Consider the following 25,010-nt stretch of genomic DNA (forward strand, 5'->3'; position numbering starts at 1 on the left):
GACAATGATAAAACTCAAATTTTCAGATGAAAATTAGAATTTTGGGAAACTTGTATCTGCAACTGGGAACCTGACAAGTTCCCAATACTCAAAGACTTTTCTGGTGAGATAGGTGTTGATACAAATAAAAGTGATTTTAAAATATTGTATAATGAAGTGTGTCAGTATTTAATATTATATCATGAAATGTGTCAATGTGTTTAACTCAGTGAACCAATATTTTCCAAATGACCAATTTGGTCTAAATGCAAAATGTTACACATTCATTGATATGGTGTCAGATCCCACGTTGCAGCTAGCTTTTAACAAACTCCCACTTGAATTTTGGTTTAGTATCAAAGAAAAATGTTCACAAGTATCTAAATAGGTTATTAAAATACTACTACCTTTTCCAGCTACGTATTTGAGTGAGTCCAGATCTTCACACACTTCAACCAAAACAGTACACTGTAACAGAGTGATTGCAGATGTGTGAATCCAGCTGCTTTCTATTAGGTCAGATAGTAAGAAATTATAAAACTGTAAAACAAAAACAATACCCCTCTTCTCACTAAATTGTATTTATTTGGGAAAATATAGTTATTTCCCATAGGTTATGTTAACATTTAATGGGTTTATTTTTATTGTTGTTTTCAAATGAATAAAAAATATTAAAAAAATTTTCAATCTTAATTGCTAATATGGTGAACATTGATAGATATAATACAATCCACAGAAACCAAAGCTCTGTAGGGAAGGATGTCTTCAATACTTTTTTTTTTTGGCTGTGTCACACAGCATCCAGGGATAGGGGATCTTATTTCCCTGACCAGGGATGGAACCTGTGTGCCGGCCATGGAAGCACACAGTCCTAACCGCTGGACCGCCAGGGAATTCAATACTTCAATACTTTTTAAAAGATAAAGGAGTTCTGAGACCAAGACGCTTGAGAACCATTACTTAGCAGCTTCCTCAGGAAAAGCTCATGTTCAGATTTTTTTGTCAGCAGCCTTTACACCTGAACACAGGATAAGGGGATATAAAATTCTTGGATCATATTTTCTTTTTGAGAATCTTGAAAATGCAATTTCATTGTTTCTAGCATAAAATGATGCTGTAAAGAAGTCTGATGCCAGTCGAATTTCCTTTTCCTTATAAATGACCAGGACTTTTTGTCTGGATGCTCAAAGGGGTTTTTCCTTATCTTTAAAGACTAATTTAATAGTTTTACTAGAAAATGTTTTGGTTTAAACTGTTCTGGGTCAGTTTTGTCCTATACACTGTAGGCCTTTGCAATATGTAGACTTAAGTCTTATTTCAGGAAAATTTTCTCAAAATTTTGTTTTAAATATTTGTTCTGATACATTGCTCTGGTTTTCCTTGTGAGGATAAATGTGTGTGCTTGTTCTCTATATCTATCACTTTCTCTTGAAAACTTTTATCTTTCTTTTTAGAAAAACCATTCTCCTTTCAGCCCTTAAATGTGCTTTTTTTATTTCTGAAAAAATTTAAAAAAATTTTTTTCCTGAGACTGGTTAGTTCTCATTTAATATGCGACTGTTCTCTACCCGTATCACTTTTTAGCTTTTCTATTTCTGATTTATGCTTTTCTTTCAAATCATCTATTATTTTATTTCCCTTAAAAATATTAGGTTAAAAAAAGAGAGAAGAAAAAATACTAAGTTAAAGTTTTCATCTGCTTTGTGACCACATTTTTCTAGTGTGTTACTGTCTGCTTGAACATTATTAGGTTTATTTTCACCTTGTTTCCATAGCATGTATGAGATTAGATCATATTTCTTATTTGTTCCCAATCTTAAATGAGGTAGATTTTCCTGGACTATTAAGAAAACGCACTCTTGCCTCTTGGCCCCGCCCACGCCTCGCGCATGCTCTGGACCCCGCCCACTCCTGGGCCCCGCCCACGCCTCTCACACAGCGTCGCGGGCCACGCCCAGCCTCTTGCCTCTCGCCGGTGCCAGGCTTGCTGTATATTTTCCCGCCATTTCCAGCTTTTCTTGAGAACTGATTGATTTCGGTGAGATCCGAGGCTTTTGGGATCACTGCAGCCAAACAGGTAGGGCATGTAGTTAAAAAAGAGCTACTGCGGGCTTCCCTGGTGGCGCAGTGGTTGACAGTCCGCCTGCCGATGCAGGGGACATGGGTTTGTGCCCCGGTCCGGGAAGATCCCACATGCCGCGGAGCGGCTGGGCCCGTGAGCCATGGCCGCTGAGCCTGCGCGTCCGGAGCCTGTGCTCCGCAACAGGAGAGGCCACAGCAGTGAGAGGCCCGCGTACCGCAAAAAAAAAAAAAAGAGTTACTGGTAAATCTGAGACTCTGCTTAATCTCCATCACCCCTAGAAATCAGACGAGTCTTGCCCTCACAAATCCTGTTAACGGCCCTTCTTCTAAAGGGTTCATTTGGTCAACGCATTTGATTAAAATCGTTCTTGCTTCCCCTAAACAAACCAGGGCATATATTACTGTGACCTTTTCAGTAGTTCTTTAGACTCACTTTCTGGTAGAAGTTAGTGTATCTGTGAGCAACAAATAGGTATCTGAAGCTCATGCCTCTGTGTAATGCCTTTGCATTGAAACGTTTATTCAGTAAGTTTTTATCGTGAATCTTGCCCTTATGTGACAAAAATATTACAGTGTGGCACAAACCAGCCAATATTCTTTGAGCAAATGTCTCCATAAACTACTTTAAAACTTTTTTAAAGAAAAGACTTCAGTGGGGAAAAATTTTACCTTCTGTTCTGATTTTTTCCCCCAATTTAATTTTAAATGAAATTAAACTAATATATATTACATTCTTGTAGTATATTCATGAAATTAAGCGTAAATCTATTAAATGTGTGAACTAATTACAGCTCTATGTATCAGCTCTGTATTTTTTCTTTTTTTTTTTTTGCGGTACGCCGGCCTCTCACTGCCGTGGCCTCTCCCGTCGCGGAGCACAGGCTCCGGACGCGCAGGCTCAGCGGCCATGGCTCACGGGCCTAGCCGCTCCGCGGCATGTGGGATCTTCCCGGACCGGGGCACGAACCTGTGTCCCCTGCATCGGCAGGCGGACTCTCAACCACTGCGCCCAGGGAAGCCCTCAGCTCTGTATTTTTTATGTCAGTTTCTTCATTTAAAACCTTACATTTCAGTGAATATCAGATACATCTTTTGAAAAATGATGGGATTGGAAAAAATGTTAAATGATTTTCAAGATCGCTTCCAGATCTATGATTCTGAGTTTCTATGGAGTAGAAGGAAATGTGAAAAGCTGAGACATCATGCATAAATAATGTTTCCATTAGATAAAATGTGTTCCAAGTGGCTAATATGTGATCTTGTATATTTGGTCCACTACCTTCTCCTTGCTCCATCTTGCTGTATCACAGGAAACTATTAGGAAAGAAATAGATTTTTTTTTAGGATTGTTTTTTCTAATTACAAATTAGTGCCTGAATTAATCCAGAAAATTTAGAAAACAAAAAAAGTGTAAAGGCAACACACACACACACACATACACATGATCTCACCATTCAAAAAGAAGTCATCATTGTCCTATTACTCTTCTAAATATGTATAATTTTTCTCTTTAGAAAATGGCAGAGCATAGTCTGCAGTCTGCTTTTTTTACTTCAGAGGTATATGTACTTCCTCACATCCAATTGGAATACCCACAGTAATATGCCCACATCCCAATAAGTTAGCAGAAACTAAGTAAACATTGTTAAGTAGATTTTGGAACAGCTATAATTATGTTATGCCCCAGGTTATTCTCTTTCTCTGCTGCAGAATGGATTGGTTTCACTGCAACCTGTGTTTCCGAAAAGATGGGGCCCATTTCTTTGTCACCAGCTGTGGCCATATTTTCTGTAAAAAGTGTTTGACTCTGGGTGAGTGATTTAACTGTTTTCAGATTCAGGCAAAAATGTTTTTAACCTAGAAATAATGATTAACCATTTCTCTGTGTAACTTGGAATAAAAATCACTTAGTAGGCCGAAGGTGGTGTGGGTATAATAGGAAACTGTTGATTATGAAAATCGGAGGAATCCATTAAAAGGAATGATTTAGCAAATGGACTATCTATTACTTGAACATCAAAAGGTGCTTGTCAGTGTTCTGAAGCCTGTGGCAGGGAAAGCCACAAGGTTATCAGACTGATTAGAGGAAAGAGAAAAAATAAAAATAATGAATAGAAATTGGGAAAGTGTTTGATAACAAGAGCCATTTCTAATGGGAAGTAGTATAATCTGTGAAATCAGTTTAATTAGAAATGTTGACGATGGTGATAGTGGTGGGTGATACCTTTGTGGTTTAAAAAGTATTTTCATGTGTACCAGTTTTATGTATCCTCACCACAATCCCAGGAGGTAATTATTAGTAGACTCATTTTACAAATGAGGAGCTGGTTCAAATAGGCGATTTGACCAAGTTCTTGCAGCTGTTAAGTCTTAGAAGAGACAAATTTAAGGTGTGTCTTTTTTTTCTTAATGCTAAAATACTTACAAGGTACGTATTATATTCTGTAGGTATGTATTCTGGGTAGTAGGTCCAGAAGAGGGACTTAAGATGTTTTGATCAGGGAAAATTTCATAGAAGAGGTGTTGTTTCAATAGAGTTTTGAGTAATAAACTGGAGTCTGCCAAGTGAATTAGGCAGGGAAGATCATTCTGGTTTAAGAGAACAGCATGTGTAAAGGAATACAACATCATTAAACTTAGTACAGGGAAGTACATGTGGTTGGGATTGGTAGAGCATAAAAGGATAAAGTAAGAAATGGTGAGAGATGAGGCTAGAGTGGTAGGTAGTGGCCATATGATGGAAGGCTCTATATACCAGGCTAAAGAACCTGAACTTTATCCTGCAGGTGATGGAGAGCTGTGGAAGTTTCTTTGTCTTGTCTTTTTCTTAAATAGAAGAATGATTTGCACTTGCTAGCTCACTCTGATAATAATATGGAAGGAAGATGGGGGAAAACTTCATCCCCAAGGAAAGAAGAGTCAGGTTAGGTAGCCTCTGGAGAAGCTTTTTCTCTATGTGAATCTCATGACCCTTTAAAGTTATCTGCTAATGTAACAAAGCTATTACTATGGTAACAACAGCTCACTTTGGAGCAGTTTGTCTCGGTGAAGCATACGTCATGTGATGTTTTCTCCGGACATGGCATTTATCTTAATCAATAACCAGCACCACTACTAAAATTTTAACTTCACAGGAAGATGAGGAATTTTAATTTCCACATCTTTCAGATTGGGTTAATTAGAGAATGAGAGTAGGAGAGCTTCAAAACAATATCCAGGAATATTAGCAAGGTGAGAACAAGGCAGGAATAATTGGAGAGTTTCTTATGGTGCCTAATGTGTGCCTACTGTCAGGTAGATAGAATAAAAAATAATAACTTAAAGTTGAGATCTTTGGTACTCTTCCCAGACTCTAGTAAATGTACACTCCTGTACTCCTGCTGGGAGGCTACTGTCCCTCACCTGCAGAAGAAAACTGGGAATTTATAAAAAGGGAGATGGGTAGAGGTACAGTGTGAAAGCCTTACTTCTCATCAACATACAAGTTTGGAAACACTGATTTCAAGAATGGAGCTCAAGTTGATGTCCTTTTATAGCACAATGACATTTTGAATTCAGTAAGAACCCTCTTTTCATTAGCTAGCCTACTTGACTGTTATCATGTACTTTAGGAAAATCTTACCTCATGCCCATGAGAACCAAACATTTTTTTCCCCTTTCCCCACTAGAAAAATGTGCTGTTTGTGGAACTGCCTGCAAGTATCTGGCTCTTTCTGATAATGTAAGTTTTTCCTCCCCGTCACAATCTTATCCCATTCCTGGTATGTAGGAACTATACAAAGAATACAGTGGCTAAGAACTGAAATTTGGGGGGAATTCCCTGGTGGTCCAGTCGTTAGGACTTGGGGCTTTCACCGTGGGGGCCTGGGTTCAATCCCTGGTCAGGGAACTAAGATCCTGCAAGCCACGTGGCATCGCCAAAAAAAAAAACTGAAATTTTTTTTTTTAAAAAAGGAACAAACAAAACGTGTAGATAGCAATTGAAAAAAAAAGGAGGTAAACTAGAGATAAAAGAATTATTTGTGGATTTGTGACTACTGTCACAGAAGCATGAGGTAAGAAGGATTAGGATATGTAGTCTACATCTCCTAGCGCAATAGTGATCGCCCTTTTAGCACAGTGAAATAATACCTGGTGCTTTAGAAAGGGTGCTATGTCTTTAACCATATTTGCCTGTATTTTATTTCATTCCATTGTGGATGTGTCTTACTGTCTTCATAGCTGAAACCTCAGGAGAAGATGTACTTCAAAAGCCCTATGGAGACAGCTTTGCAGTATTTTAGTCACATCTCTCAGGTATGAGAAATAAAAGTGAAGAAAATCTGATTTTCCAGGCAAGTTATAAATGCATCTTATTTCTTTTCCAGAGGTTCTCTTTAAACTGCATTCGCATATTTGTATACAATGGGGAGGAATTGGCTGCCCTGTTTGCTTTCTTCTCTGATGATAAATATCTCAACAGTTAACTTTTTACTCACCCAGAATCTGTGATAGGCTGTAAAAACTTCTATGTAGCTGACATCTTGCCTTGTGGTTCCTAGTTCTATTTAGTAATTTTTGAGGATAAAAAAGGTTCTAGAGAGCTTTGTCTTCTTTCTTCGTACATTTAATGAATCTTCTAAAAATTGCTTTGAATATACAGGCCTGACCCTGCAAACAATGGATTTAGTAGCCAAGCTTTTGCTTATAGACCTAAGTTCAAAAACGGATTTCTTGTTCTCCACTCTTATTTTTCAATAACCTCTCTTAGCAACACATATATATTTAATTCTTCAGTTAGTATTTATAATAGGTTGCCTGAATTTTGGAAGATATTTTTCTTTTCCTGATGCGTGATATGTTGTCATGCCATTGACTTGGTCAGGAGCAATAGAATTGTGGAAGGAAGTGAAGAGGAGACAGGACAACCATTTGAGAAAGTTCCCAAATTCTAAAAACTTTGGTTTTTCCCTTCCACTCTCCAGTTCTCCACCAAGATCATTTCATAGCCTCATGGGATTGCTATCTGGGCACATTTCTTGAGATTTTATCACTATTTTTCTTCTCTACTCTTCTTGTTCTTACGAGAATATTTTTTTATTAAACGTGAAGATGGTCCTTTGTCATGTTTGGCTGAAGACAGTAGGTTTAATTTTTCTTTGGTGTCTCCCCCTCAATCCTGACTCTGGAGATAGAGGAAGGGAAATTAAGGCATTCACTGCATCCTGCTTTTAGCTGCTTGGGTGAACCATCATATCTGAGATACTATTTAACATTATGGGGAGATAAAATCCAGCTGAGACTCAAGGAGAAATGTAAACAAGGTCACATGAACAAGAGAAAGAGCAGAGCTTTGGTTAATAACTAAACCAGGGGTTAGTTAATGATCAGGAGAGAAATTATATGTAGTCCGAATTCTACCCTGCCTAATCATGGGACCAAATACACATGGTCAAGCAATCAAGATAAAATACATGAAAAGGGTCAGTTAATCATCACTGTAGTGAAGTGCCCGTTTGGTGAAGTCAGCAATGTCTGAAAATGTGTTTTCCCAATCTGTGAAGTTGAATAACTGATCCAAGTACTGTCTAGATTGTCTCATTCAAGCTTCTGCTCATATTTTTCTTCCTCAGTCAGACCTTTACTGATTCTCATATCTCAAATAGCAGCCCCAAGTCTACTTCTTACCCTGCTTTATTTTTCATCATAGGTCTTATCTCTAACATTATATAATTTATTTATTGTCTGAATCCTGCACTGCTTTCCCTTAGCATAATGTGTTCAAAGTTTATCCATGTTGTAGAATGTATTAGAACTTCATTAGTACTTTATTGCTTTTTATGACCAAATAATAATCCATTATATAGCTGGATATATGTTTCACGTATTCATTCATCCATTGAGGGACATTTAGGTTATTTCCACTTTTTGGCTATTATGAATAATGCTGCTGTGAATATTTGTATACAAATTTTTATGTGGACATATATTCATTTCTCTTGGATATATACATAGGAATTAGATCACTGGATCAAATGGTAACTCTATGTTTAACTTTTGGAACTGCCAGACTGTTTTCCCAAGTGCTTGCACATTTTACATTTTTACCAGCAGTGTATGAGGGTTTTGATTTCTCCATATCCTCACCAATACTTGTTTTATCTGTCTTTTTTTATAATAATCATCCTAGTGGTGTGAAGTGCTATCTTGGTGTGGTTTTGATTTTCATTTCTCTGATGATTAATGATGTTGAGCATCTTCTCATGTGCTTATTGGCTATTTGTTTGTCATCTTTAAAGTAATATCTATTCAGATCCTTTGCCCATTTTTAAGTCAGATTGTCTTTTTATTATTAGTTGTAAGAGTTCTTTATATATTCTAGGTACAAATCCTTCACCACATATGTGATTTGCAAACATTTTCTCCCATTTTGTTGGGCCCATCCACTTTAAAATTAAGAAGAAGTAACATAAATGTCCATTAAGTAAATACAAATAGGAAGAACAGACAACACTGAGCATCAAATAGAGTAGGAAATAAAGAGAGAAGAGGTTGAGAGAAAGAGAGGGAAAGATATAGGTTCACAAAGAAAGACAAATTCAGAGCAAAAGGCGCAAATGAAAAGACAGAGGGACTTCCCTTGTGGGCCAGTGGTTAAGACTCTGCGCTCCCAGTACAGGGGGCATGGGTTTGATCCCTGCTTGGGGAACGAAGATCCCACATGCCATACGGCGTGGCCAAAAAACAAAAAGATAAATGAAAATACAGAGAAAGACTTTTTTTTTAAATGAATTTATTTATTTATTTTGGGCTGCATTGGGTCTTCGTTGCTGCACGCGGGCTTTCTCTAGTTGTGGTGAACAGGGGCTACTCTTGGTTGTGGTGTGCGGGCTTCTCATTGCAGTGGCTTCTCTTGTTGTAGAACACGAGCTCTAGGCACGTGGGCTTCAGTAGTTGTGGCTCTCGGGCTGTAGAGCGCAGGCTCAGTAGTTGTGGCACACAGACTTAGTTGCTCCGCGGCATGGGGGATCTTCCCCAACCAGGGCTCGAACCTGTGTCCCCTGCATTGACAGGCTGATTTTTAACCAGTGCGTCACCAGGGAAGCCCAAGAAAGACTTTCATAAATTTAGTGTTGGGACTGACAAACTTTTTCTTGAAAGGTTAGTAAATATTTTAGGTTTTGCAGGCTATGCAACCTCTGTTGCAGCTACTCAACTCTGCTGTTGTAGCACAGAACAACAGCCACAGGCAATCTGTAAACAAATGGGTATGACTGTATTCCAGTAAAACTTTATTTACAAATACAGGCAGCTGGCCCTGATCATTAGTTGGCTGACTTGGAAGTCATATGTTTTGCTAACATACTTAAATAACTACCATATAAATCGTTTGAATAAAATCAGGTCAAGACCTGATCTCATAAATAGATCAGATCAGTTTCCCATCCCTCACTTGAATTTAAAGACTGAACAGCTGAGATAATCAATGGTGCCTTTGAAGAAAGGTTTTATTTAGTTGAAGATTCTTTTACCTGAAAAGAAAAGTTTATCTGTCAGTTTTTAAGACTTCTGAAACAGTGTAGTTGAGTTCTTTATCACTACTGAGCAGGTCGAGGAACCTTAAGCCCCAGTGTGAGAGGCTTTGATCACAAACTGTGCAACCCAAAACTTAACTCCCTGGCTGTGCCACGTGGCTTGTAGGATCTTAGTTCCCTGACGAGGGATCAAACCTGTGCCCCCTGCAGTGGAAGCGTGGAGTCTTAACCACTGGACCACCAGGGAAGTCCCCTTGCTTTTGATAAGGAAGCATTTTTAGGATTCTTTTTTGCTCAAATCTCTTTGAGCACCAAAGTAGTTTTGGCACATAGGTTAGTAGGTCTCTTGGCTATATATTGTATCTATCTGTAGTATCTATTGCTCGCCAACCCTTTGCCATTTTAGATAACTCCCAGGATTGAGTGCCTTTTTTCTGCTTCTGCATTGTTCAAATTTTCTAAAATGAATATGTTTTACTTTTATTGAAAACAAGAACAAATTTTAAAAAATAGATTACAGTGAATTCTTATCTGCGTAGAATTAGTTTAGTTTGCTTTTGAGTAGAAAGGAAAGAGTGTAGAGACTATATAAATTCAGAAGTAGAATTCTTTAGTAAGGTGGCAAAAGCAACTTGCAAATTAAATGAGAACAAAAAGTTTATGACAAAAGTACCAGATCTAGGAAGGACCTAAGAAAAAAGGTTTACGGTGTGAGTAGGGAGGAAACAAATGAGACCTGAATACTGCTGTGTATTCAAAAGTAGAACCTGACAAAGCTAAAATACTTTCCACATATTAACTTTTGATCTGATTCAGTAATCCCATGATAGGCACATCAGTATATCAAATGGTAAATTAAAGCAAAAGATAAAATTATTTACCCATGGCCAGAAATAAAATTCAGGAATAGATAAATCTCCTTCTGTGCCTCTTTGCCCTTTACTGTAGCAACATAAACAGCCTACAAGTGTCTATGTGTGAGTATCTTAGGGAAAGTAAATTGGTTACCAGTGCTCTGTAGAGCTAGGAATGTGAAAGCTGAGTCCAAGCTAATAGTAAACAAGTAAGGTCAGAACCAGTTCTAAGCTTGGAAACATTTTTTTGGTTGTCACTTCTTGCTCAAGATGAATGGTTATATTTTTAAAGGGTCATTCTATGTCAGAATGTTCTCATTAAGATATTAGGAAGGCACTTTTCTGGAAATGAAAACCTTTGGCTTTCCCTAGTTTTGGGGAATCATGAATTAGGTCAGATGCTCCAGAAGAAAATGATCAGTAATAGGGTATGAATTGATGGGTTTCCATTTGTTGCTACAAGTAAGGGGAAAGGAATTATGGGGGTTGTATGTCAAAGGTCTGTTTTTCCCTAGTAGGTGTGGAGTTTCCAGAAGAAGCAAACAGATCTCCTCATCGCCTTTTATAAGCATAGAATTACCAAGTTAGAAGCAGCCACGCAGGAGGCACAGCAAACACTGACTAACCAGGACAAGTAAGTGACGAATGAAATCACCAGAGAGCGTTTTTCCTTTCATAGAAGCTGTAGCCCTTATTTCCTTACGGTTCCAAAGCCTAAAAATTGCTCCATGTGTGTTTATGTTTGTCTTGGTTAAGTCAGGTACAGAATTTTTGGTCTCTCAATCTCCATTTTATTTTTCTCTTTCTTCCCTCAAGGGGCCTTCCCTACTTTATAGCTTTCCCCTTTTACTTCCATCTGTCGAAAACTACTTCTTCAGAGAAATCAGACATGACTTTTTCACAGTAATAATGATGGAAGATTTAAAATGTTACCTCTAGGAGGGTGTGTTTTGGTTCTTTTTTTGGCTGTGTTGGGTCTTTGTTGCTGTACGCAGGCTTTCTCTAGTTGCAGCAAGCGGGGGCTACTCTTCATTGTGGTGTTGGGGCTTCTCATTGGGGTGGCTTCTTTTGTTGCAGAGCATGGGCTGTAGGCGCGCAGGCTTCAGTAGTTGCAGCACGTGGGCCCTAGAGCGCACAGGCTTCAGTAGCTGTGGTGCATGGGCTCAGCAGTTGTGGCACACAGGCTCAGTAGTTGTGGCTCATGGGCTCTAGAGTGCAGGTTCAGTAGTTGTGGCGCACGGGCTTAGTTGCTCCACAGCATGTGGGATCTTCCCAGACCAGGGATTGAACCCGTGTCCCCTGCATTGGCAGGCAGATTCTTAACCACTGCGCCACCAGGGAAGTCCATGTTCTTTTGGAAATCTTAAGCTAAAAGATGGAATCCCTGATGGAAATTTTCAGACAGCAGCAGGCCAGGGGAAAATGTGTGGAGAGGAAATGCAGTTCTGTGTAAACTTCTGAAATCATACCACGTGACTGTTTATTTTGTCCACCTGATTCTTCTCACCACCAAAACCCTGCCATTGCCCCCCTGAATCACCAGATCTCTGACAGAAATACCTTGTATAGTGGCAAGTATCTCTCCGGAAGCATTAACTAGATGTTGATAATAAAAATCAGGTTTTTTATCCCACTGACCTGCTGGAGCTGATTGTTTCTTTTTCCATCTTTTGCCTAGAGAGCTGTCAGTCTTAAGGAAAGAGAATGGAGAACTGAAGAAATTGCTAGCCATCCTAAAGGTGAATGAAATAGATTTTCCATACTATTATTTTCTCTCTTACTAGGCCCATCTATCTAGCTGACTGAATAGAATTAGTGTTTCCTAACCTTTTTCACATCATGGCTGGTAATAATTGATAATATTTGTACAGCATTTACTGTAGTAAATGGACGAGGCCACAGAAGACCTTGGAGGGATGAAAGGACAAAATCTAGCACAGTGGTAACCTATTCTCGAATATCAGTGAGTCCATGGCATAACACTTGGGAAGCTCTCTTATAGAAGAGATATCTGTGGTAACTTAAAATTTTTCTTCAAGAATCCCAAGGCACCTCAGGACCTTTCCTGTCCCTCAAACTCTATTTCCTAGACATTTGTCTCTTCCCAAGATTGTCCTTTGTGTTTATATAATGTTCCTTTTGATCTTACTCTTGTAACTCTTCTAGCACATTGTAATCCTGTCATTTTCCTTGCTCTCCCCATAGACTCTCTATATTTCCCTACATGTATCAGTCTACAGGATTCCCAATGTGTTTTTGTGAAGAGGACCTAAATTTTCTCTCCCCAAAGCTAATAATTTTCTGAGGAAACACTCACTGTTGCTGTTTTTTCTTCTATTGGGCATCTTAGTAACCACAACTAGAGGACATTGCAGCTTAGCTATCTGACAAGTAAGATCCATTGATTGGGACCATTGAGCTACAGCTTCCTTCACTCCCATTTTTTTCACCTACAGGAATCTCCAAGTTGGTACCAAGGAAGCAGGTCAGTTTTATCAGGCCCCATACCATCCCTCTTTGAAAATTTCTATCCTTTCTTTTTTTTTTTTTTAATTGGAGTATAGTTGCTTTACAATGTTGTGTTAATTTCTGCTGTACAGCAAAGTGAATTCTATCCTTTCTTGGCACTTGGCTGTAGCTCCTGTGTGGGCTCTGCGGTGGAGGGAATGGTTTATGAATTCATTTTTCACTTCTCCAAAAAAGAGCTCCTCACTGAAAAGTGCTGAACTAAAATCTTGGATGAATGCTCACCCTTGACCGTCACCTTATGAAATCCTACTCACCCCTCAAAATTGAACTCATGTGTCATTTCCTCTGTCAGCACTTTATTAGGCAGATTTAGATGTTCTATTATTCATTTATTCAATAAATATTCATTAAATACTTACTGTTTGTGAAGCACTGTGTTAGGTGTTGGGTGTACATCACCGATTATTCTAATTGTAAATGTCTATACCCTACCAGTTATTATATATTTTTAATATCATCTCTGCATTGGTGGATTAAAAAGACATGGCCCCTGACTCACAGAAGCTAAAGTCTAGTGTTCTATCATACTTCCATACTTCTGACATACCCATTATAACACTTATGTTGCTCTTTTTCTTTTTGTCTCTCCCACTAGCCTGTGAGCCTCTCAAAAATAGGAACCATATTCTAGTTATCTTTGTAAGTTCAGGATCTAAGACTTATGAGCACTAAATAAATGTCTGTGGGTAGATGGAAGAGGGGATGGAGGGAGTGAGGGAATGGCAGATGTATGAATGGATGGACAGATGGATAGATATATGTAAAGTTGAGAGTACCTGTTAAGGCACTATGGGAAGGAAGAAAGAAGGACTTCAGAACTTCTATTATGGGCAATAGAGAAGTGGAGAAGATTTTGTTTAGGGAATTGGAGAGCCAAGGAGTCCCATATGGAAAGCTTGCCTCTGTATTTTGGGCTAATACCTGTAATACATGATTAGTAAGCAATCTGTGCTCAGAGAGAAGGCTGTTATTTCTGTAAATGATGACCTGATTGATCCTCTAAGGTGGCACTAAGTTCTGCTTAGAGAAAATAGAGCTGCCTTTCTTTTTTTTTTTTTTTTCCGTGCAGGTCAACCACACCTCGACCAGTGGGCATTACTTCTCCATCACAGTCAGGTAGAGACCATGTTTTGCCCAAATATCTGTGTGAGATGAGTAAATATCCTTTTCCCATATGGAAGATGGTTTCCTCTCAGAAAGTATAATGTGATTTTCCGAATCTTATGTATGACATGAAAAGGCCATACTCCTGGATACTCACTTGCAACATGTAGGCTAGGCAAGGCAGGGCGCACCATTGATGGCAACTTTTCATTCTGCATTTTATTCCCTTTCAGTTACTCCACGACCCAGTTCTCAGCATAGCAGCCAAGTGGTCAGGTGAGTAGAAAGCTACACAGCAGCATTAGAACTGTTGGCAAAAGATCAAGATGAAAGAAATGCCTAGATACGGCTGAGACAGGGACTGAGGAGACTTTATGTCTGTGTAAAAGTTTAATACCAGGTTTGTTTTTTCCTTTTTGTTTTGCCTTATACAGTCGGTCCTCCTCAGTGGAATCTATCCTTTATAGAGGGGCTGGCTTTAGTAACTTGGGACAGGTAAGAAATATTCACATTATCTTTTCAGATTGAGACTTCTAATGCTAAATGAAAGCCAAGATTAAAGCAAGAATATTAAACTTATATAGATTTTGGCATGAATTATATGATGCCATGCCTGGACTCTCTTTCAGCAATTCAGACCTGATGTTAGAAGCTGACCTAATTCATGACTCGGAATGAATAGGGGTGAAAATAGTGGACTGCATTAACAGTGTCCATCATGTTCATTTTGGAAGGAGTAAAGTGTGGATCCTTCCTGGAGTCATGTACCCACTCTGGGAGAAAAACATATGCTTCAGTGTATAGCCATAGCATAAAATATGGAAGCCAGAGAATCGGGATATATTTATTTATTTTATTATTATATTTTTTTTGGCGGTACGCGGGCCTCTCACTATTGTGGCCTCTCCTGTTGCGGAGCACAGGCTCTGGACACACAGGCTCAGCGGTCATGGTTCACGGGCCTAGTCGCTCCGCGGCATGTGGGATCCTCCAGGACCGGGGCAGGAACCCATGTCCCCTGCATCGGCAGGCGGACTCTCAACCACTGCGCCACCAGGGAAGCCCCGGGATATATTTATTAATGTTTATTATTTGTCCCTCAGGGAGCCAGAGCGCTGCAGGGAAGGAGCACTCCAAGAGACTCTTTTACTGGTGAGAGGGGCAGTGTAGGGGAAGGAGTCAGAAGCCAACACATTCTGAGCAGATTTCTGGTTTTCTGTGCATAATATAATGCCATTTTACTTTTTCTCCAGAAGGTGGTTCCAGATACAACTTTTCTAGTAATGATATTTCTGTTCTCAAACTGATAAGGGGAAAATTGAAACTTGAGTATTAGAAAGTCATTGAAACCCTCTGGTCAGGAGACTGGAGAGTAACTTTTAAAATAATTGACCTGGATTTTAATTGCCACAAGATGGCAGTAGAAGTTAGATCTAAAAGAAAGATTAACTAGATGCCAATTATGTTAGCCTGAAGGGTATCTGGCTTCTTCACTGTGTATCAAACACAAAAATATTCCAGTGAAGAAATATTTTGGTTCCACCTACTTAATTTCTTGTCTCTTTCCCCTTAGAACTATTACTGTTATTACTGTTTTTCAAGGCATTAGTCAGTCCATAGAGTATACTTGGAGAGGATTTCCCTTTCTTTCCCAAGAGGCAGTTTTGAAATTCACAGATCTCTTCCTGGATAACCATTTTTGAAATTCACCAAATAGCCTCCCTCCAGTTCTTTCATATTCACCCCTTTGAAAAACGTAGGTGCTCTAGCCAATTTATTTCTGTTAGGTTAGTAGTAATACTCTCTTTTATTTCTGATTTTAGTTATTTGGGGCTTTCTTCTTTTTTCTTGGACAGCCTGGCTAAAGATTAGTCCATTTTTTAAACAGTTCTAAAAAGGAAGTTTATTTTAAAAAAATTTTTAAATTAAAGTATAGTTGATTTACAATATCATCTAAATTTCAGGTGTACGGCACAGCAATTGAGATATATATATATATATATATATATCCGTACCATCTTCCAGAAAAAAATCGAATGAACTTTTTGGCCAACCCAATACAGACTATACATACATATGTATGTATATTTATATAACTGAATCTATATATACATATATTTTTTCAGATTCTTTTCCCTTATAAGTTATTATATAATATTGAGTATAGTTTCCTGTGCTATACAGTAGGTCCTTGTTGGTTATCTGTTTTTTTTTTTAATTAATTAATTAATTTATTTATTTTTGTCTGCACTAGGTCTTCGTTGCTGCGCATGGGCTTTCTCTGGTTGTAGTGAGCAGGGGCTACTCTTCGTTGTGGTGCTCTCATTGCGGTAGCTTTTCTTGTTGTGGAGCACGGGCTCCAGGTGCGCAGGCTTCAGTAGTTGTGGCACGTGGGCTCAGTAGTTGTGGCTTGCAGGCTGTAGAGTGCAGGCTCAGTAGCTGTGGTGTGCGGGCTTAGTTGCTCTGCGGCACGTGGGATCTTCCCAGACCAGGGCTCGAACCCCTGTCCACTGCATTGGCAGGCGGATTCTTAACCACTGCACCACCAGGGTTATCTATTTTATATATAGTAGTATGTATGTGTTAATCCCAGCCTCCAGATTTATCCTGCCCCTCACCCCACAGGATTAGTCAATTTTGTTTGTCATTTCAAAGAACCAACTTTTAGTTTTCTTGATTTTTCTCTATTATTTTTCTATTCTCTATTTCATTTATTTCTGCCCTAATCATTTTCTTTCCGTCTGCTTTTGGGTTTAGTTCTCCTCGTTTCTTAAAGTGGACGGTAGCATTATTGACTTGAGATCTGCTTTTTTAATATAGACTTTTACAGTTATAAATTTCATTCTGAGCACTGCTTTCACTGCATCCTTTTAAGTTTTAGTATGTTGTGTTTTTGTTTTCATTCATCTCAAAGTATTTTCTAACTTCTGTGATTTTCTTTTCTTTGACCCATTAGTTACTTAGCAGTGTTGATTATCCACATAATTGTTAATTTCCCAAATTTCCTCCTGTTAATTGATTTTAATTTCATTTCATTGTTGTTGAACAACATACTTTGTATGGTTTAGATCCTTTTAAATTTATAGCCTAAAACATTGTCTATCCTGGGGAAAGTTCCCTGTACACTTGAAAAGAATGTGTATTCTGCTGTTGTTGGGTGGAGTGTTCTATAGATATCTGTTAGATTTAGTTGGTATATAGTGCCATTTAAATCTTCTGTTTTCTTGCTGATCTTCTGTCTTGCTGTTTTATCCATTATTGAAAGTGGGGTATTGAAAGCTTTATTATTGTTGAATTGTCTACTTTTCTCTTCAATTCTGTCAGTTTTTGCTTCATGTATTTTAGGACTTTGTTGTTAAGTGCATATATAAGTGTTATATCTTCTTGATGGGTTGACCCTTTTATCATTTTGACCTTTGTCTCTAGTAACAATGTTGTCTTAAAGTGCATTTATCTGTTATTACCCATTCCAGCTCTCTTTTGTTTACTGTTTGTGTGGAATATCTTTTTCCATCCTTTTACTTTAAACCTATATGTGTCTTTGAATTTACAGTGAGTCTTTCATAGATGATGTATAGTTGGATCTTTTTTCACCATTTGGCCAGTTTCTGCCTTTTAATTGGAGAGTTTAATACATTTACATTTAATGTAATTATTAATAAGGAAAGACTGCTTCTGCCATTTTGCTATTTGTTTTCTATGTGTCTTTTTTTTTTTTTTTTTTTTTGCCACACCACACAGCATGTGGGATTTTAGTTCCCCGACCAGGGATTGAACCTGTGCCCCCTACAGTGGAAGCGTGGATTCTTAACCACTGGACCACCAGGGAAGTCCCTATTTTCTATATGTCTTATGTATGTTTTGTTCCTCACTTCCTCCATTTTTGCTGTCTTTTGTGTTAAACAGCTATTTTCTAGTGTACCATTTTACTTTCTTTCTTGTTTCTTTCACTATATTTTTTGTTATTTTCTTAGGGATTAACATCATAATTAACATCATAATTTATAACAATTTAGTTCAGATTATACCAAACTTAATTTCAACAGTGTACAAAAACTTTTCTCCTATATAGTTCCATTCCCCTCTCCATTCCATTGTGCTGTTATTATATAGATTATATCTTTAAAAATTGTGTTCTCATCAACATAAATTTATAATTATGTTTTATGCAGTTGTCTTTTAAATCAGATAGGAGGAAGTTACAAAAATACACTTATACTTTTATGTTTATCAATGTAGTTATCTTTACCAGTGATCTTTATTATTTCTTCATGTAGATTTGAGTTACTGTCTGGTGTCCTATCACTTAAGCTTGAAGGACTCTCTTTAGTATTTCTTGTAAAGCAGGTTTGGTAGTGATGAATTCTCTTAATTTTGACACTCATCTGGGAGTGTCTTAATTTCTCCTTCATTTTTGAAGGATAGTTTTGCTGGATTTAAAATTTTTGATTGACAGTCTTTCAGCATTTTTAATACATTATCCTCCTATATTCTGGCCTCCATGGTTTCTGAGGAGAAATCAGTGCCAATTTTATTGAGAATCCCTTTCATGTGATGAATGGCTTCTCTCTTGCTGCTTTCAAGTGTCTTTTTTTGCCTTTAGCTTTCAACAGTTTATGATGAGTCTAGGTGCGGATCTCTTTGATTTATCCTCTTTGGGATTTGTTGAGCTTCTTGGATGTATAGATTAATGTTTTCATCTAATTTGGGAAGTTGTCAGCCATTATTTCTTCAGATAATTCTTTCTGCCCTTGGTCCTCTCTGTTCTCCTTCTGGAACTCCCATTTTGCACATGCTGGTGTGCTTGATGGTATTCCACCAAGGTCTTTGAGGCTTTGTTCATTTTTCTTCATTCCTTTTTCTTTCTCTTCTTCATACTGGATAATCTCAATTGATTTATCTTCAAATTTGCTGATTCTTTTTTCTGACTGCTCATATCACTAGTGAAGTTTACATTTTAGTTATTGTACTTTTCAATTCCAGAACTTATATTTGCTTCTTTTTAATATAATATTTCTTTATTAGTGTTCTCTATTTGATGAGACCATTCTTATACTGTTGTTTAGTGCTTTAGACATGGTTTCCTTTAGCTAACTGAACATGTTTAAAATAGCTGATTTAGGGACTTCCTTGGCAGTCCAGTGGTTAAGACTGTGCTTCCACTGCAGGGGATATGGGTTCGATCCCTGTTCGGGGGAACTAGGATCCCGCATGCCTGTCAACATGGCCAAAAAAAAAAAAAAGAACCGCTCGGTTAAAGTCTTTGTCTTTAAAACCCAATGTATCTGAGCTTCCTCAAGGACAGTTTCTATTGCTTGTGCTTTTTTCCTTTACATAGATCATACTTTCTTGTTTCTTTCATGCTTCATAATTTTTTGTTGAAAACTGGACAGCTAAATAATATAGCATGGCAACTCTAAGAATCAGATACTTCCTCCCTTCCCAAGGTTTGTTGTTGTTGCTGTTTGTCATTGTTTAGTGACTTTCTAAAACTGATTCTGTAAAATCTGTATTCTTTCTCGTGTGGCCACCGAAGTCTCTATTTGGTTAGCTTAGTGTTCAGCTAATGATTGGACAGAGCTTTCCTTAAACACCTAGTACCAATAAATCCCTCAGTGTTTGCTGAGGGACTGTGCGTTGGGGTGCACCTTCAACATGCAGCTGACGACTGTGCCTTAGCCTTCACTTTCTGCTTGTATGACCTCAAGGTAGTCCCAAGGTGAGAGCTTAGAGCCTTTTCAATCTTTACTGAGCATGCACACAGCCCTGTGCATGCACATGGCCTAGATTCCCAAGAACTTGTTGTTCCTTTTCAAAATCCCCGTGGACAGGTCATTCGGCAGCTTTTCCTTTTATGCTTTTTGGTTAGCCTATTGTTTGCCCCAACTGATATTCACCTCCTCAGGCAGGCTAAACAAGTGCCTCTAATTATTTGCAACAAACACTCCTGGGGAAAAAGCTTTTCACACTTGGTGAACTCTTAAGCTCCAAGTCCTGGTAAGTTTGGCTCCAAGTCAGGTCAAATAAAGGCAGCCTTGCAAGTGAAGTCTTCCAGTGAACAACTAGGCAGGTCAAGTATGACAATTCTCTGGGAATGAGGTTTTGAAAGAGCTCCAACCCCATTCCATCCCCTATGATGACTGCCAAACTGTTGATTTTCAAGGCTACCATGGAGCTGGAGAGGGAGAAATGGGAATAGGGCAAGTTAAAATGTCACAAAGCTCACTGTTCTTACTCACATTCAGCTATTTTTCTGGAATAAACATTCCCCAGATTGCTAAAAGCCCTTTGTTAATTTCCAGAATTCTGAAGAAGTTGATTCTGACAATTTTTGCCAGTTTTCTCATTCCTTTTATGGAGAGAATCTGTGGAGGTCCTTACTCTACATTTTTACTGCTGTCACTCCCAGCCAATTTAATGACCCTTTGTCTTTAGCCATCCTTTCTGATAATCTTCACCTTAGAGGGGAAACCAAGGCACAGATACATTAGAACGCATCAAGGCAGTGATGGATCCTTGCCCATAAACTCATGAAAGGGCGAGGAAAGCACCTTTATGATCCACTGCTAGGTGACTTGTGGGCTTTTTCACTTGCCATTAGCCCCCAAGTCTAACATATATACCAAAATCTTTGATCCCCTGTTCCTTTGCCCTGGCCCCCAGAATACCTGGATCTCTTCTTGGTTCATGAATTATCTCATAGGCTCATTTTTATGCTTTTCAGAAACCCCTTCACCAGCTTCCACTCACAGCCTATCTTATAGGTAAGTAATACTGCTTCCTTTCACTTGAGATCTGTTCCCACTGACATTCTGCCAGCAGCCCTGTGGTTACTTCTCCACTGGCCTATACCACTGAAGTTTATAATCTACCTTGTAAACAAAAGAGAAGGTTGAACAGTACTGTGTCTAATATACATCTGAATTACTTAATTGTATTCTGAGTTGCAAGCAGGGGATTCATTTCCTCTCTGGTTTAATTGTATAGGCTCTTCCTTTACACATGGTTTTTACTTCAACCTTTCCTTTTCTCTGCTGATGCTTTTATTTCCCTTCCTTAGACCTTCATCTGCCTCCTCCGGACAGGGGATTTTTTCTTTCAGACCATCCCTAAGTGGTGGGGATTCAGGTCAAATAGGAGTCCTCACCCCCAATAATTCAGGTAAGTTAAATAACATTCCCAAAGGAGTGGAGCTTCAACCATTGACATAAACACTAAAATGAAGATTTTCAAGGTGCAAAGAAGTTGGGATTTTTACACCCCAGCCCCTGAAAAAAGCACTGTCTCAAGTTTGACCCCTTAATATTCTTTAAGAGTTAACCCCATTTCCTTCACAGTTAGGGCAGGCTTTGGCTTGTGCGTAAATATCACTCATCCTGTCACCTGGAGTAGAGTTCTGCTCTTTAGCCAGAAGGTTGGCCTGTAGAATTAAACTGGCTTTTTGTTTGTTTCTTTTGAGATCCCTATGTTGCAGCATTGCTGGGAGCTTAGTGCTGAATGAGAATGATAAAACCAGCATCCTTTTTTCTCCTCATGTTTTCCCAAAAGGTACCTCTGCTACCAGTCCTTATGATAAGGGGCTGTCATCTTTCATAGCTCACCAAAATCTTTATATTGTCTCTACATCTTTCTACTCATAGTTAAACTCAAATCTCAGACCTCTGTGTCACCACCCCATCCTCACAGTAAAAGAATGGACTTTATATTATAACCCACCTCTTGAATTGCTGAGCTAACAGTCTTTTCCCTTCTGAGTAGTGTACTGCAGATTAAGAACCACTTATTTATCCTGATGCATAAATAACAATACTGAGAAACTGCCCCAGGTAGTTATCTTTCACTATTTAATTCCATCCTCCAGGTCAAAGGGAGAGCAGAACCACACTAGAGGGTCTTCCTGGTTTCCAGCTACCAGCCCTACAGGTGAGCCCTGGCCAGTCTAACTGGTCTGCTCATGAAAACCTCACACAGTTAGGCCTGCACACTTAATGCCTCATTCTGGTCTCTTGTTAAGGTGATAGAATGTAACCAGTGGAGAATGACGTGGTTTCAAGTGTGGTAACCACAGGTACACAGTTTTCCAGAGTGGTGTCACTCTGATAATATGACTGTTAGATTACCTTCCTGGTTTGGGGTTTAAAAATTAGGTCACAGGGCTTCCCTGGTGGCGCAGTGGTTGAGAGTCCGCCTGCTGATGCAGGGGACACGGGTTCGTGCCCCGGTCCGGGAGGATTCCACATGCCGCGGAGCGGCTGCGCCCGTGAGTCATGGCCGCTGAGCCTGCGTGTCTGGAGCCTGTACTCCACAGCGGGAGAGGCCACAACGGTGAGAGGCCCGCGTACAGCAAAAAAAAAAAAAAAAAAAAAAAAAAAAAAATTAGGTCACATAGTAATGAAAGGTTTTAAACTGAGAGGTCTTGGCCAGGGTGAACTAAGGATGTGGACACAAATGACATTCCCAAGAGTTTCACAGAAAGGGGTTTTCAATGGAATATATATTTTGGATAGAGGTACTGCTTGAACTAGGAAAAACCATTTTCATTTCTCCAAAGAGCAACAGCAGAATAATGTTTTGTAAATTTATGAGACTATTATTCTGATCCAGAAAACAAGAGGAAAAGGGCATGGGAACGAGAAGAGAGGTTTGTAAGGAGCTCTATTAAATGAAAAGTCCAGGCTTGCCTTTTAAGTTCACTTTTACACCTTGGGTTTTGAGGATATTTAGGCCAAGCTCCTGGTGACCTACTAAGGTAGGTAAATATTTTGCTCTCATGTTCCAAAATTCCCTTTATTTTCGTCAGCAAGGAATTAGGGTCTAAGCCTTAACAGACAACGCTAGGGAAATAACATCCCTCTAAGACCCTCGTAAATCGAGGGATTAATCTACAGGTGAAAAAAAGACTTAAGACACATATAAACCATCTGCAAATAAATGGCCTCCAGTTGGATCTTGATTGGAACAAACTGTAAAAACCATTTATGAGACAGTTGAGGAAAACTGAATACTTAGTGGACATTTTATATTAAGGAATTGTTAATAGTGTTTTTTTTGTAGGCATGATGCTATTGTGGTTATGTTTTTAAAAATAGTCTTTATCTTTTAGAGATGCATACTAAAATACTTATGGATAGAAAATTAAATGATTGTCTGAATTTTGCTTTAGCTTAATCTAGTGGAAAGGGGCAGTGTGAGAAAGTAGAAATGAAAGAAAATTGGCCATGAGTTAATTGTTGAAGTTGGGTGATGAGTGATGAGTACATGTGAGTGCATTATACTACTGTTTTTGTATTTTTTGAAAATTTCCATAATAAAGTTAGAAAAAGAGTTATTGAAGAAAGTACCACTTCCCCAGAGGCCTAACAACTCTGCCTCCCTGGTAATCATCTCTGGGTATGGTAGTCATGTTCCAGGCTTCCCAAAACTGTTTGATTTTCAAATATTCGGCTTTATCACCATAAACCACGGAAATGCTCCAGTTTCATAAGTAGCAACAAAGCATTTGTCACATTAGATGTATCAAATCTTAGTTTGGAAAAGTTAGTTTTCATGAAATGGAGAAAACTATGGGGAAGCAACAGCAGCAGTTTACTGTCACAATAAACTTCATATAATGACTTGAGAGGGCCTTACTTGCCCTTTTTGTTACAAACACCCTTAACTGCCTTCCTGTCCTGTGCTGCAGAATCTCTACCAACAGAGGCAGATGGGATTAGCCAGGGGGAGAGAAGCATGGAACACTCCCAGATAGACCATTTTCAAGATCTGATCTATACATACTGCTGAAGGATGGACGGTAGCATCTCATACTCATTTAGGTGTGATGGCCTTGGAAAATGTACCCCTACCTTGTTTCCTGGTTTCACTCTGTACCTTCTCTCTCTCAATCTTAATCCTATACACCCTGTATTACTTCCTATGAAAATGGTCAGGTCAGAGCTTCAGGAAGATGTTTATATCTCTCCCACAAGATACAGATAGCTCCCTTATTTCCTGCAACTTGAAACAAGGTTATAAAAACAATTCTTGGCATCATTGGGGGTGGGGGGTGGGGTGATATACTTATTAACCATGTTTTATTTCTGGATTTCACTTTTTAGCTTTGGATATATTCTCCCACTGCCGATGTTAACAAGCCACAACACTGTTCCTTGCCCTAATTTATTATACTTTTTCTATTTGCCTATTGTTTCCTCTGTGCCTAGTTACTATTAAATATGTTGATTTTCCTTTCTGTTTGGTAACGGTTGGAGACACAGGCTTACTAAAGTACACAGATAATGAAATAAAGAGGATGTCCTTTTATTGCTACTGCAACTCTATTGGTATTACAAGCTCTCAAATGGTGGAATGGGCAAAGAACACTACCACTGAGATCAAACATTTATTCTTCTTTGGGTACTAAGGGGTAGAAATGAGGGATTAAATGGGTAGGCCACTGGCAGGCATACCTTAAGCAAAAATATTGGAAAAATGTAAAGATAGCATCTGCCAGAAATAAATTTGGTCTTGGGAATGACCTTGTAGCTGAATAGGATCCCACTACCCTTTCTGAAACTGAATTTATTTTAAAGGCATTTCTAAACTCCCTCTCTTCTGAGCAAGAGCCTGTGCTGTAGCAGATGCAGAAAAAAGTCTGCCTAGTGATAGATACTGATCTACTAACTTTTCAAGTTTTTGTTCTTTTACTTTACCTCAGTATATCCTGCCGCTTCAAAAATAAATAAAAAGTATACTAAATCAGAAAGTTAATGGATTTGGCTCCATTAATCTCTAAACCATAGAAGTGGCAAAGTGGAGGTGAGAGAAACAATTTTATTTTGGGCCTTTTTATTATTATTCTAGCAATTTGGGGCTTTCCACTTTTTTATTTCTAGATGGTTAACCCACTGATACCTTTATATCTGACCCCAACTGATGAAAACCATTCTAAAACATCAATTAATTCAGT

At 38.6% G+C, this 25,010-nt stretch overlaps 1 protein-coding gene across 2 annotated transcripts; it reads left to right on the forward strand.

Annotated features, from left to right (window-relative positions):
* Nucleotides 1-1,994: 1,994 nt before the first annotated feature.
* On the forward strand, nucleotides 1,995-24,371 carry RNF212B (ring finger protein 212B). Of its 2 annotated transcripts, XM_032623172.1 has the most exons (15): nucleotides 1,995-2,056; nucleotides 3,772-3,872; nucleotides 5,730-5,782; nucleotides 6,283-6,357; nucleotides 10,948-11,063; nucleotides 12,108-12,168; nucleotides 12,886-12,914; nucleotides 14,028-14,074; nucleotides 14,296-14,338; nucleotides 14,497-14,557; nucleotides 15,166-15,214; nucleotides 20,787-20,826; nucleotides 21,123-21,223; nucleotides 21,924-21,985; nucleotides 23,745-24,224. In XM_032623172.1, exons 2-15 carry the CDS (start codon nucleotides 3,773-3,775, stop codon nucleotides 23,808-23,810), a joined length of 903 nt encoding a protein of 300 aa, XP_032479063.1. In that variant the 5' UTR covers nucleotides 1,995-2,056; nucleotide 3,772; the 3' UTR covers nucleotides 23,811-24,224. The 2 variants fall into 2 exon arrangements, with proteins under 2 accessions (XP_032479063.1, XP_032479062.1); XM_032623171.1 differs by lacking the exon at nucleotides 1,995-2,056 and having other exon boundaries at nucleotides 3,770-3,872; nucleotides 23,745-24,371.
* The last annotated feature ends 639 nt before the right edge of the window (nucleotides 24,372-25,010 follow it).

This window comes from Phocoena sinus, chromosome 2, assembly GCF_008692025.1.
Source record: "Phocoena sinus isolate mPhoSin1 chromosome 2, mPhoSin1.pri, whole genome shotgun sequence".
Lineage (NCBI taxonomy): Eukaryota > Metazoa > Chordata > Mammalia > Artiodactyla > Phocoenidae > Phocoena > Phocoena sinus.

Coding starts and splice junctions, on each gene's coding strand:
- RNF212B (XM_032623172.1), top strand. CDS start 3,773: ATGGATTGGTTTCACTGCAACCTGTGTTTCCGAAAAGATGGGGCCCAT. Junction 11,064..12,107: donor ACACTGACTAACCAGGACAA/GTAAGTGACGAA, acceptor TCTTTTGCCTAG/AGAGCTGTCAGTCTTAAGGA. Junction 21,224..21,923: donor CCTCACCCCCAATAATTCAG/GTAAGTTAAATA, acceptor TCCATCCTCCAG/GTCAAAGGGAGAGCAGAACC.